Source organism: Penicillium hispanicum (assembly GCF_028827665.1).
Source record: "Penicillium hispanicum strain IBT 35686 chromosome Unknown utg000002l_segment0_segment0, whole genome shotgun sequence".
In the NCBI taxonomy this organism is placed as follows: domain Eukaryota; kingdom Fungi; phylum Ascomycota; class Eurotiomycetes; order Eurotiales; family Aspergillaceae; genus Penicillium; species Penicillium hispanicum.
This window is the reverse complement of record NW_026623194.1, coordinates 1,596,627-1,610,171: the sequence shown is the minus strand read 5'-3', so window position 1 is coordinate 1,610,171 and position 13,545 is coordinate 1,596,627. Positions and strand designations below refer to the sequence as shown.

Below are 13,545 nucleotides of genomic sequence, written 5' to 3'. Positions count from 1 at the left end.
GACCGCTGCGAGGCCGAATCGAATTGCAAACACCGGGCCTTTTAGTCACCAGCTGCGATCGTGAACACGGCGAGCTCAGCCTTGATCAATCCGCCTGGACAATGCCAAACCTGACCGGCGACGTCGCGATCGCACAGGGTCCACTTGGAGCGATTCGATATTGCACCGACGGCCGATTGGCGTCGGCCTGTCATTATGCCGACTCGGATCGTCTCCGCCAGACTGCGATGGTTTTTACGACGGCGTCGTCAACTATCGCTTGTTTCAGACGTCGGGAGCCTGATTCCTGGTTCCTGGGTTGCGACGGGGCAATTGTTCGTCCCGTTCCAAACTCTGTTGGGATCTCGGTCCACTCGCATCGATGCTGTCATGTTCTTCTATGGTAACTAATATATCAGTCCAGAGTACAGGGCCTTCGCTGCGGTGGTTTCACTCTGTCATAGCGATTCTTTGTCAAACGGTTGTGATTTATTCTTCTGCGCACCGCCATTGATCCGCAATGGTCAAAATGAATTTATCTTCGTATGGCGCAGAGAAGCCAGAGCCTACACTGAGAAGCACGAGTAAACCATCATCCACCATGTCGAACGACCAGCAGCCCGAGCAGAAATTCTCTCTAGATTGGAGAGGTAGAGTGGTTATCTTCACTTTGTGCGTGCTGACGCTGATGGCCGCCCTGGATGGGACTTCATTGTCGGTGGCGCTGCCCGTGAGTCGCGATGCCTCCTTGTATACCTAAGTATAGCGTTGGCTAACGCGATCAAGACCATTTCTCAAGAGCTGGACGGGACGGCCATTGAAGCTTTCTGGAGCGGGACATCTTTTCTACTATCCTCAACAGGTACAATATACCTCGCCATCGCTTGATCTCTGCTGGAATCTTTCTGACGACCGCAGTCTTCCAACCAAGTTTCGCTTCCTTCTCTAACATCTTTGGTCGGCGGCCCTTGGTTTTGCTGTCCATCTTCTTCTTCTGCATTGGGGCTATTATCTCAGCAGTGGCGAAGAACTTCACCTACATGCTCGTCGGCCGGACGATCCAGGGCATCGGGGGAGGCGGCATCATCGCCCTGAACGAAATCATCATCACCGACATCGTGCCCTTGCGGTTCCGGGGGCAGTACTTCGGAATCATGAGCGCGATGTGGAGTCTGGGCTCTGTGACCGGGCCCATTCTGGGCGGAGGATTTGCTGAGAATGTAACGTGGGTATGTATCTCTGATGACCCAAGATATCAACCGCATTCGAGAACTAGCCTGATGTCTTTCTATTGCAGCGATGGATCTTTTATATCAACTTCCCCTTTATTGGAATCGGGGCCATTTTCGTCTTCCTATTCATGAACCTCAAGCTCCTCCCCAGTTCGCTGAGCGAGAAACTTCGACGCATCGATTACATTGGCACTGTTATCTTTGTCGGCAGTCTCTCCTCATTTTTGATTCCTCTCACGTGGGGAGATGTCTCCTACCCCTGGGACTCGTGGCATACGCTAGTACCCTTGATCATTGGAGCTGTGGGGATCCTAGTCTTTGCATTCTATGAATATCGCTTTGCTGCGGATCCAATCATCCCGCCGGTCATCTTTCAAAACCGCACGGCAACAGTGTCTTTTATTGGAAGCGTGCTACAAGGACTGATTCTGTGGTGTACGCTCTACTACCTCCCGCTCTACTACGAAGCTGTCAAAGAGTTCAGCCCCATTCTGTCTGGCGTGGCTCTTTTCCCAGAGACCTTCACCGTTGCACCAAGCGCGATTGTCGTCGGGATCCTCATCACCGTGACGGGCCATTATCGATGGGCCATCTGGCTGGGATGGGTCATATCCACCGTCGGCCTGGGTCTGATGTGCCTCATCAAGGTCACCACCAGCACCTACGGCTGGATCCTCCTGAACATCGTCGCCGGTTTCGGGCTAGGCATTCTGTTCCCGTCCCTCGGGTATGCAGTGCAAGCATCCGCAAGACCAGAGAATCTCTCGATTGCAGTCGCCATGTTCAGCTTCTTCCGTGCCCTGGGCCAGGCCATTGGCGTCGCCGTGGGCGGCGTGGTCTTCCAGAACCGCATGTACAGCAACCTCCTCAAGTACCCTGCCCTCGCGCCAATGGCCAAACCATACAGCCAGGATGCGTCAGGTCTGGTCCAGGTCATCAAAGCTATGGAGGACGGTGCGACCAAGACGCATCTGAAGGAGGCGTACACGGATAGTCTGCGCATTGTGTGGATTGTGTGTTGTGCCATCTCCGGAGTGGCGTTGTTATTCAGCTTGATGACCGAGGCCTACGATATCGACCGGGCAATGGAGACGACGCAAGGCCTTCCAGACGAACATGAACTCACCGAGAAGGACCTCGAGATTAGCGCGGAGAGAGCGATTCAGGAGACAGCGCCTATGGCGTGGTGATTACAGCGTCGTTGTCTTATCGTGTCTTTATTCCTGATAATGATTGATGTCCTTCTAGAATACACCGCAACATAATCAACATCTGCAGTATGATAACATGTTCTCCATGCATAGATACAGCATAACGAGGTGCCAGCACCAAGCTCACCGTCCTCGTAAAGCTAATGGAAATCCGCAACTTCAGGCTCGCCCGCAATCTCATCCATGAATCCAACACCTCGAATCAGCGTCTTAATTCCCTGGCCTCTCTTCGCCGTCTCCCAGGCATCCACGACACTCTCAAACGGCACAATCTTCGTAATCAGCGGCCTCAGCTCAATCTTCCCCATAAGCGCCATCTCCAGCGCCATCTTATAGTCCCCCGGTCCATACCGGAAACACCCCTTCACCGTAATCTCACTCTTCGCCACCGTCGCAATAGGAAAATCCACACAGCGACTCCCCAGCCCGGTCTGCACAAACGACCCGCCCACCCGCAGCGCATAGATGGCCATCTGAATACAAGATTCGGCACCGGTAGTTTCGACCGCGACATCGAAGCCCGGCACATCATTCTCCGTAAGATGCGAATGACGATGCATCCCACGCAGACACAAGGCATTTTCCTCCGACGAGAGCGCAGGATTGGGAATCGCGCTGGAAAACGCCAGCCGCCCATTCGGCACGATCGAGTGCGCAAAGTCGAGCCTGTCGCGGCTCAGGTCCACGGACATGACCATGGCGGCGCCGAACTCGCGGGCCACGGCCGCGCACAGCAGGCCCACGGCGCCGGCGCCGAAGACGACGACCTTGTCGCCGGGCTGCACGGCGGCGTGGCGGATGGCGTGGACGGCGACGGCGAGCGGCTCGATGAGGACGGCCTCGTCGAGGCCGAAGGTGCCGCCCATGCTGGCGGGGATCTTGTAGCAGCAGTCCACGGGCAGTTTGTAGTACTTGGAGAGGGTGCCGTGGGTGAAGGAGTCTGCGGCGAAGCGCATGTGCGGACACAGGTTGTAGTGGCCGGATTTGCAGCGGCTGCAGAGCCGGCATGCGCGGCCTGGCTCGATGGCGATGTGGTCGCCGGGCTGGAGGGTTGTCACGGCTGGGCCGACGGCGTGCACGATGCCGGAGGCTTCGTGGCCCATGACCATGGGATGGGCTTCGGAGACTGTGTGCTTGAGGCCGCCATGCACCCAGAATTCCACCTGTGAGTTCGGTCAGCCTTGTGAGCGTTATATGGATCGAACTGGTGCGGCGTACATCGCTTCCGCAGACGCCGACGTAGGCGATCCGAATGATCACGTCGTCTGGGCCTTCGAGGACAGGCAAAGGCAGGTCTTCGAGCCGGGCATCGCCAGGTCCATATAGAAGACAAGATGGATTCTGCATGACGTGACTGGAAGGTCTGATACCAGCGAGATAGCCGTGGACCAATGGCCTTTTCCTATACCTCGGGGGTGCAGCGCAGTCGACAGGACTTCAAGCACCGACTCATCCACCGGTGAGCCGTACTTGTTACGCACGAGGCTGCAGATGCCGTCGATATAACCTCTTTTTTATTCAGGGCGAAGACATGGATCGGAGAACAGGAATCCGAGGTCGCATGGGATGATGGCTGGAGTGGGGAAGACCCACTGTGATAACTGCAGACAAAGAAACGTTGAAGCGGTGGAAATGCAGACGAGATTGCATGACACCTGCATGAAGGAACATGGCAACGGTCGAGCCATTGTTATTTGACTGAGAGGATTCTGATATTCAAACAAAGCATTGTGTCAACTCCAGAAACCCCAACAAAAACTACATATCGATAGCAAAACAGCAAGGTCGTCAGGTCATTAATAAGGAGCGAAATGGCACGGTACATGGAAATCAACACATCATCATTCGCGGCCCAAAACACGCAGTCGCTCCTTGATCATCTCCATATCCTTCTCATAGTCCATCGCAACTCGCTTGTCCGACTTCTCCTTTCCGCTCTCCTTGAGCACGACAGAGCGATACTCCCCATCTCCGTCAGGAGCGCCGACCGTCACCCAAACAAACTTGGTTCCGTGAGTTCCGGTTTGCGAGCGCTCTTGCGTGCCTTGCCAGAACATCTCAGGGGGTGTAGAGTCATCTCCGGCAGCTAATCGGTTGGATCTCGGGCGACCACCAAGCCGTCCATGTTTGATCCAGCCTTTCAAGACGTCCTTGATGAAGCCAACTTTCGGCAGGAAAGAATTGGCCTCGAGAATTTCACGAATTCGATCCTCCACAGAGTTCGCCGTGTCTCCATTAGCAATAGTCAGGAAGGTCGCTGCTTCGTCCGAGGCCACGGCACGGGTGTCGAAGCCAGAAGGGTGCATCTTCCCTTTAGCACTGAAGTACCGTGCCGCGGAGGGCGAGAGGTGATAGAAGTCGATCCAGGGTGACGAACTGCGTGTGCGACCTGGGGCAATGACCAGTTTGGTGTGGTCGGGGAAGTTGAACTAGGAAGTGTTCATGTTAGCAAGGGCATCATCAATCTGAATGGCGCGTGCGACAATGTCATACCTGGAAAGCACCATCTCCAAAGCCCCAGATGCCGACGTTGCCCAGACGCTGATAAAACTTCACAAACTGGCCACTGGTGTGGCTGGACACATCGTCGGTGAGACCCTCATCGCCATGGCGACCGAGTGATCCGATCATATACTTGCCAAACTGGTCAACGAGCTTCATGCGCTTGATCTTCTCCGCGTCTGATCGCTCGGTGCTCGACCCAGAGTTCACACGCAGCTTCACCACGTTCGCATTCTTCGCATCGAACAGGGACGGAGAGATCAACCCCCGACGGATACCACGACAGCCGATCAGATCATCGTCGTGATTCTCATAGAACTCAACAGACGCGCCATTGCGAGGAACAAGCTGTTCCGCATCAGAGTACGGGATGCCCTTTTCCTCGCCATTGTCGACACTTCGCGCCTTGCGGCGGATGTGTCTTTCCCCATCGCGGACCACAACACTCGTGGCTGGCTGGCCATTCTCGCCTTTGAACACGCACCCCACGCTACCATCATCCAAAACATAGCCAATGCCATACCGGTTGGTGTAGTCAACCCATTTGATCACATAGGCATGAGGTTGTTTTCTAGAGCCACCTCGACGCCGAGCAGGTGCCTGGTTGGTCAGGTTGGCCAGCATCAGACGCAGATCGGTATTCACTTCAGTTAATGAGGTGCCAGGGATAAGTTCGCAGAGATCGTCTTGGTGGAAGAGAGGGCTAAGGCCGAGACTGGACCGGGCTTTATTTGCCGATGTTGACTTGCTGTTCGACCGGCTAATCCCTTGTGAAGTCGAGGCGGATTTGGATGACTGGTTGGAAGAAGAGACCTCTTCGATTGGGCTAGCTCTGGGTCGCTCTGCTCTATCCGCAGCAACCTTGAGGTCTGGCCGCGAAGGTCGCAGCGAAATCTGTCGACTCGCTGTTCTTCGCTCCTCTGGTCGTGATACCAGCTTCACTTCATTGGCTGGGGCCGAGGGATGTTGCGGTCCTAGGCTGGCGGCTTCTAGACGGCGAGATTGAGACCTGGTTTTCCCAATTGTCAGTCCCGATGGCATGCTAGTTGATTTGGCCAATTGTGGAGCTGCTTTCTTTTCAAGTTCGCGAATGGTTGGGGCTTGTGAAGCAGAAACCATTCTTCTCGAGCGAATTGGTCGCTCGGCGAGACCACCCGAAGGTAGCTCAATCCCAGCAGATGCAGTGCCTGAGGGTGGCAGGTCGTCAATCGCGTCGGGGTCACAGTAAGGCCTGGATGAGGATTCTGGGTAGTCCGTCGTGCCAGGAGCTTTTCGAACTGAAGGCGGACCGACACGAGCCTGTTGTCGAAGAGTTGCAGCATGGCTCTGGGGTTCCATCCTGCGATTCTGAGCGGCCACAAGCGCTGCATTGGTTCGAGAGGTCGCCACTGTGTTGGTGCGACTTGATGCACTCCGCCGGGACAGAGTACTGCTGTCAAGTGCCGAATCATCACTACGAACAGTCTTTCGCGCATTCTCCAGCAAGCACCAGTCGCCCTCCACCTCATGTGGCCATCGGTACACAAAATCATCCGGCAAAGGCACGATGGGTCGCAGACCTCTAGCATCTTCTGTCTCACATTCGGAATAAGCTGACTTGGAGCAGTTCCTGCCAACAGACTTCCGAGCGCTCCCATCAGGCTTGCGTCCAACTCCACATAGAGAATAGAATGCAGCCCTGCAGGAATGATAGCGCTGACTCGGGTCATCCACCTGGTACACATAAGCGCGTAGCTTCTCATCTGACTCCAGCCCGTATCCAGTAGCCATACAGTCACCTCGTGGGGCTTGATCTTTCAGCCAGATGGGCTTGTTGAATCGACACGCTGGATCAAGTTGTCGAGGGATGCAACCGTCATACATGTTAAAAAATGGGTGTTCAACAATATCGTCGGGATCTGGTCGCTGTTCATCAACCAAATTCAGGCAGGCACTGACTAGATCCTTTGCCTCTTCGGGGATATGGTTCGTATTCTCCGACTCCTTGGGCCAGACGTATGTCAAATTTCGTACTTTTTTGTAAATCTCCTCCTGTGTTTTCGATTGGAAAGGCGGATATCCGGTCAACATCGCAAAGCTTGAGCACCAGTTAGCCATCGCCCTTCAACGAAGATCACAGGTAACCTACAAAATAACACCAAGGGACCAAATGTCCACTTTCTGGGTATGGCCGCCCTTACTCTTATCGAGAATTTCGGGGGCGATGTAGTTCGGCGTGCCACACAGCGTGTTCCGTCTTTTTGCATCCTTGTCGGAGAGTATCATGGCAGCTAGTCCAAAGTCTCCCACCTTGATGTTCATGTTGTGGTCGAGGAATAGATTTCCCATCTTCAAGTCGCGGTGGGCGACGAATCGTTTGTGTAGATATTTTACCGCTGCGCAGAGTTGAATCATAAACCGTCTCACTTCGGGAAGAGTGAGGTATCGTCGCTTTCGGACCATATCCATCACTGAGCCATTTGGACATAACTCAAGGACGACATATGTGCTTTGCTCAAACGCAAAAGCGCGGTAAAACTGGACGATGAAGGGGTGACGCATTTTGGAATGGATTTGAAGCTCCGTCCGAAACTGCGATATGAAAGTCAGCATACAGAGCCACGGTGCACTCGAGCTGCGCATACCTTTTCCTCCATCTTCTTCTGCGGCATTTGCGACTTGACGACCTTCATCGCGAACACGCGGCCATTCCGTGCCAATGTTCCCTCGTAGCAGACGGCAAATCCTCCCTTGCCCAGAAATGCACCCATTGAGTATCGTTCTCCACCATCTTCGGGCTCTGGCACTAATGACGGTGGCGGGTCTGCATGGTTCTTCGACGTCGAGGCTTTCTGGGGAGCTGCAGCGGCAGCATTTTTATCAACCACCTTCCGATCCATGGCTGGCTTCGGTTTTATCATCTGGTTTGTCGTGCGCGGCGAAAGAGCTTCCATTATGAATAACGATCGGTGCGATCGTTGTCGGCGTCCCTGGTGGCGCTATTCTGGTAGTCGCAATATGTCTCGGTTGCGATTGAAACTCTTCGGAAACAAATTTCAAGCGTAAAGGTCATGAGAAAAGAAACGAATATTAGGTGGTGCAAAGGGGTATCAAGTTGCTACACGGTCGCGATCCCTGCAATGATGCGATGGTCAACACTTGCAAATTGCTGAGCTCCACTCGGTAACCCGATGGTGAATCGTTCAGTCGGACAGGGGTAGCAGACGTACCAGAATGCAAAGCGCTAAAGAAGCAAAAACTGTACAATGCTCCCACAGAACAACGGAGCGCAACTCGGGAAGAGAGTTGGAGTGGGGGAAAGGATGAAGCCGAAGTGCAGAAACTCAGGCCATAATAGTTTTCCCAATGTGGAAATCGATAAACAGTGGATTTGCTGAGGTCAGCGTCACGTGGGACCCACCTGCGTATCTATGTACTTAGACAAGTTCACTCTTCTCATATTTGATATAGAGCACTCTCATCTATAACTGATTTAGGTGAGGCTGTCTCATCGAGTTGTGCTGGGGATGTCTGGACGAAAGTTGTACGTCCTCCTTTTCATTCAGCGGCACGAAAATATTTCCATGCCGAGTTTGCATCACCGGCCCTTCTCTGGAGGATATATCTAGCTTAAGCTGAAAGGTCGTATAGTATTAGATTTGCAATATCTTAGGGGCAATATTCTTACATTAGGGAGAGTGGAGCTCCGTGGACCAGGCTCTAAATTCCGAGACAATCTTTTTTGTGAAATAGTGCCAAGGTTGTTGTGGTTACAGTCATGCTGGGGCTCAGACAGCATTCAAGAAGCTATAAATACAGCACAGCCATTGAGGAGCAGATTTTCATGTCTCTTCTGCGTGTCCAATGGTAAATCGCGTCATTTCGAGAACATACACCTCAAATCCGGCACCGTTTTCCTCCAGGGCAATCCGTAAGTGCAGCTTCTGATAATAAAAAATCTGCAGCAGGACCCCTTTTTGCCCGGCAAGTCTTCCTCCCAAGTCGACTTGATAGAACGACTGAATCATTAAATCGTTGTATGTTGAGCTACGGAGTGCAGGAGAGGGAATGAAGCCTGCTTTCTGCACCCCTTGCTCGTCAATGGAGTAGAGAGACTTGGTTAGCTCTTTTACTCGGGTTAGAACTTTGTCCACGAGAGCCACATTGCTTATCCGGCCTTTGGTCAACTTTTTGTAAGTTGGCGCAAGCACGATGACATCCCAAAGACTCGCGCCTTTTTCTCTCAGTATCTGCACTGCTCTCACCAGATTCATGTCGGCGGGGGCCTCAGGTTGCCCTGCAATCTGCTCTCCTAGATATCTGGAGCGAAGTCGCAAAAGTCCAGGAAATTGTCTTGGTCTGGCGCATTAACCAGTCCTGTCAATCCGTTTTCCCTGATAAATTTTCCCGGTATGATTAAGGCCCAGTATCCTTTGGTGGTGAGAACGAGAATCACAATGCCATTTACGGAGCCGAGGTTGTTGGCGTATCCTTGAATTGCCTGGTGCCCAGGTGTATCGTCCCCGGCCCAAAACACTAGCACAGCAAGTGGAGTAGAGGGGGAGGAGGGCATGAACTTTGTCGCTCCGTTCCAGAGCTCGTCGAGTTCCTCCTGAGGCCACTTGTCGTCGATCTTCACGCACTCATCTTCGGGATCATCGTTGGGGCTGTCTCCAACATCGACAAAAGCCCCAAGTTCGGATCCGTAATACGCAAGACCTTTCCATCCTGGCTCGCCGATCGCAGGGCCGCCATCGCTGTGGAACAGAATCATACCGAACTGAGTATCGGGTGGCGTTGAAGCATCTTCACTGCGACGCCACGGCACTCGGTTAAACTTCACGTCTCCTTGACCAAAATCGGATTTGAGATGTGCTAGAATCTCTTCACCAGTGGCAGTAATTAAACTCATATGCACTGCGGTAGGGGCGCCCTTTCTGGGTGTGTAAATCTCTTCAACCGCTACCAGCTCAACCATCCAACCATTCTGCTGCACAACCTGCTCCGCAAAGTCATGAAGGTTCTGAGGTTGTGGCTCTGAGGAGGATGTTCGCGATCTAGGATAGGTGATCCCAAGCAGCATTCGACCAATAGATTTTCTGAACGTGTAAACGGAGCAGGCTGTATCTCTTCCCTCCCAGGGATTTGAGAAGAAATCTGTTGGAGCCCAGCTAGACTATCGACGGATTCAACCGCCGAAGGAACAAAGTCAGGAAGCTGTTCCAGTTCCTGACTATTCACGCCCTCATATTCGGCAAGATGACGGAGAATCTCGGTCGCAAGATCGTTCTCGTCAATGCGTTTTTGGAGGTCATGGCCGCGGCAAAGATAGGATAAATATAGCGTGAGTAGTAGTAAGTGGAAGATCTTCTTCAGCGTAGACGGGAAATCAGGCATTTTGCTCTTGAATGAGAATGATAAACATGGGAGTTTGAGCCCGGGTGGGAAAGATGCAAAGAGTCCTGAGATAACCTAGCAGGAAAGGCTTGTATGAAAAGGATCATGTTGAACCTAGCTTTATAAACGTGGTTTGGTAATGCCAATCATAGAGCAGGGTCGAATAGACCTTCCTGCCAGCAATATGGGTTCCAAGTTACATTGATCAATACTTTCCCATTTCCAAACGGCCGAGGTGAGTTAAAATTTGTGCTAGTTAACTAGTTAGTTACAGCATAGGAATGCTCTATGATCTCATCTGTAATACATCAGTAACTAACTAGTTAGCTATTTCGGATATATACCAAGGCCTCCAAATCTAATGTTTCTTAGCCACTGTGGAAGCAGTTTGACACTAAACACCTGATCACAGAACAGAGAATAGCAGATTATCAAGTATCGGGAAAAGAGGATGAGTGGATGAGTGGAAAATACAGGGGAAGAGCGGAACGAGCAATGATTCGCCTCGCATTTCTCCTGAATATAGATGTCCATCATATAACGCGCTAGTCCTAACATGTATGATTCACGACACGATATTCCTTCACGGAAACAACTTACGAAGGAATTGCCTTTACGTTTCCTAATCCATAGGTAATCAAAAAATTCTGGACAGTTCATTGACAGTCATAATCGCATAAAGTTCCGAGATCAAGCACCATGGTCTTGGGCGACGTGCCTCGGGCATCTGCGCTCGACAGAAGGCTAGTCGGCTCTGGAAAGAGGATGAGGTTGGTGTCCATGTCAGAACGTTTCCTTGGGGAGAGAGAATATTTCATCCACACTCCTCTTAGGCTTGAAATATGCGGTATAGTATGGCTAGGAGATGATACAAAATGCAAGTGTATATACAGTTGGAAATCTATCGAATGTACAACAAAAGGAAGAGGGAGAGGAGAGGGTATCAACGTCGCAAATGCAGCAATATCTCACTTCGCCCACTAGCACCACAATGGCAGATAGTCACGCTTGAAGAAGACACGGTTGACAATAAAAATAAGCCCAGTCCCCACGGAAGCGAATCTCAACGCTGTGCGCCTTGACGTATAAAAGACGAGGATAACCCATCATGAACTCTTGGGCTCGGAGGTGGTATTTGTTGTCGGTTGCTCGGATTGTGTGTTTGTGGAGGTCTTCGAGGCCGATGCTTCGGATGGTTGTGTTGCCGGCGCAGGCTGAGGAGTGCCCCGGCCAAAGGAGAAGTACGAAGTGATACTCGACCACCATGTCTCTTCAATCTGGGGCTTCTCCACCTGTGGTTGAGCCTCCCATATGCCACGAGGCAATATCCTCAATGCGGATCTGGGGGACTCTCCATTCTTGGCCTTGAGTGATAGCAGCTCCTTTTCCAACGCCACCAGTGCCTCCCGCGCAGTCTTTTCCGATTGCTCAAGCTCAGCTAGTCGGTCCTCCACGCCTTCCCGACGAGTGCTTTCCTTGCGTCGTGATCGCCAAGATTCGAAGACAATCAAACCGCCGGCGACCAAGAAGAGAAAGGTCTCGCTGATGAAGTTGGCGCCGGACTCGATGGCCTTCGACTCAGACAAGGGGCGGATCCGGTATTGGCGCGGTTTGGCTGCCTCCTCCGCGGCAGCTTTCGCCTTGGCAAGTGCATGCTCCTCCGCTTTTGTGTCTGCTTCCGTCTTGACGGTCGGGGACGTGGGGACGTGCTTTTTGGCTTCTGCCTCGGCGGCAGCCTGGCGTTGAGAGGCGGTGTTGTCGCGGATATTTCCTAGACGAAGCCGCATATCAAAGCGGTGGAGCGCCTGTGCCATTGAGACACACAAGTTGCGAAAGCGTTCATGTTCCTTGGCCTGGGCTTTGATTTGATTCTGTAGCTCTTGTCAGCTTATGGCTCCAAACAGGGCTCGATGGCGTGACCTTACAGCAATCGGTTTGGAGAGGGTCCTAATTGCCAAGGAGGAGATTTTAAGGGTGAGCGACATAGTGGGAAGGGGGTGAACAAAACGAGTGGCCTCGAGCTCAGAACTTGACTCAACATTGCCAGTGACGTTGTCAGGCACAGCCGCCCCCACGGCAAAATCGGGATTGACCGCCCCATCACATGGCCAATCAAAAGGGTTAGCGGTCCCGGGTAGAAACACTGAATTCACCGCCTCCAGGCGCTACGTTAACTATTATTTGCGGCGCCATGGTTCATCATCCTTGGATAACCCAGGGATGGACATCCTCCTGCATCGACCTTCTGAGCAACAGTCCTTGAAATAGCTGAAGAGAGGCTTACTGACTGAAACTTATCTACACTACGCGCCAGAGGCTACCTCATCACTCAGGCATCTGCCATCAACGACAATCAGCTGCACCAAAGTCTCGACAGAGTCTGGGCGATAAGGGCTGCGAGGTAAGTTAAGAGAGGGCTGCCTAATGTACTGCACTGCCATCAACCCTGATTGTCAACCCAGTTCTCGTTCTTCCTATGGTTCGGGTTATGCTCTCCCATCCATCACATCGAGAGATATGTTCCTGTAGCTTAGATATTTTCTTAATCCATGCATCATTCATGCACGCCTGCACCCAAGCCCGCTCACCAGATTGTTTGTTTCACCGTCAGTCGTGCTCAGATAATTCCGTGGCTATCAAGGCGACCAGATGCCTGTAAATAGATCTGGATCCGATTGATTCTTGCCCGATGAAACGACACCTTTTCCCAGCACTTGCATATCCCCGAGTGCTACCTCAGGGGAGAGATTGGTGTAGATATGGACCTTGAGTTGACCCAGAGCCAGTTTGATCGAGCAATGACATTGATCAGCAATAGTATGGCCAGTTGAGCCGATAGTAGTTGAGTTGTGAAACGAGCCCCTGCAGGTAGTTAATGTTTCGTCCTGGATATAACCTTGAAAGGTCAGAATACGAAGGATAGCGTACTTGATCCGAATAGTAGACTTCTCGAGTCGTTTAGCACACTGATATGCCACATGCTCCGTGGCTTTTCTCAGAGCTTCCTGGTCCTTGTTCAACGCCGAAGCATTTTCAGGCAGAGCTGCAATCGCATTGGGGCGCCACTCAATGACAATGCCGTCAATTTCACCTTGAAATGAATCCGGTGGGAGGTGATTAACGAAGGACATATGTGACGATGCTTAAGCGAAGGGAGAATCATAATGGGAAAGGGGAAGAACAAGAGAGTTTATATATCATAAGTATATATCAGTGATCGCGCTGCTTCACTCTCCAGAAATACG

General features: G+C 52.1%; 6 protein-coding genes across 6 annotated transcripts; 1 reads left to right on the top strand and 5 right to left on the bottom strand.

Moving 5' to 3' along the window:
- Positions 1 to 499: 499 nt before the first annotated feature.
- On the top strand, positions 500 to 2,401 carry N7459_002306 (uncharacterized protein; the record flags this gene model as incomplete). The annotated part of the gene is made up of 4 exons (XM_056941491.1): positions 500 to 709; positions 766 to 841; positions 898 to 1,208; positions 1,277 to 2,401. 4 exons carry the CDS (start codon positions 500 to 502, stop codon positions 2,399 to 2,401), a joined length of 1,722 nt encoding a protein of 573 aa, XP_056803346.1.
- A 161-nt stretch (positions 2,402 to 2,562) lies between these two features.
- On the bottom strand, positions 2,563 to 3,769 carry N7459_002305 (NAD(P)-dependent alcohol dehydrogenase; the record flags this gene model as incomplete). The annotated part of the gene is made up of 2 exons (XM_056941490.1): positions 2,563 to 3,585; positions 3,641 to 3,769. The coding sequence occupies 2 exons, from the start codon at positions 3,767 to 3,769 to the stop codon at positions 2,563 to 2,565; spliced, it is 1,152 nt and encodes a 383-aa protein (XP_056803345.1).
- A 494-nt stretch (positions 3,770 to 4,263) lies between these two features.
- Positions 4,264 to 7,857, bottom strand: N7459_002304 (CDC5/polo family serine/threonine-protein kinase; the record flags this gene model as incomplete). The annotated part of the gene is made up of 4 exons (XM_056941489.1): positions 4,264 to 4,851; positions 4,916 to 7,001; positions 7,053 to 7,495; positions 7,549 to 7,857. 4 exons carry the CDS (start codon positions 7,855 to 7,857, stop codon positions 4,264 to 4,266), a joined length of 3,426 nt encoding a protein of 1,141 aa, XP_056803344.1.
- A 1,358-nt stretch (positions 7,858 to 9,215) lies between these two features.
- N7459_002303 (uncharacterized protein) lies at positions 9,216 to 9,986 on the bottom strand (the record flags this gene model as incomplete). Its single annotated transcript, XM_056941488.1, has 1 exon — positions 9,216 to 9,986. The coding sequence occupies one exon, from the start codon at positions 9,984 to 9,986 to the stop codon at positions 9,216 to 9,218; it is 771 nt and encodes a 256-aa protein (XP_056803343.1).
- Positions 9,987 to 11,406: 1,420 nt separating this feature from the next.
- On the bottom strand, positions 11,407 to 12,285 carry N7459_002302 (OPA3 family protein; the record flags this gene model as incomplete). Its single annotated transcript, XM_056941487.1, has 2 exons — positions 11,407 to 12,171; positions 12,226 to 12,285. 2 exons carry the CDS (start codon positions 12,283 to 12,285, stop codon positions 11,407 to 11,409), a joined length of 825 nt encoding a protein of 274 aa, XP_056803342.1.
- Positions 12,286 to 12,936: 651 nt separating this feature from the next.
- On the bottom strand, positions 12,937 to 13,431 carry N7459_002301 (uncharacterized protein; the record flags this gene model as incomplete). The annotated part of the gene is made up of 1 exon (XM_056941486.1): positions 12,937 to 13,431. One exon carries the CDS (start codon positions 13,429 to 13,431, stop codon positions 12,937 to 12,939), a length of 495 nt encoding a protein of 164 aa, XP_056803341.1.
- Positions 13,432 to 13,545: the final 114 nt, after the last annotated feature.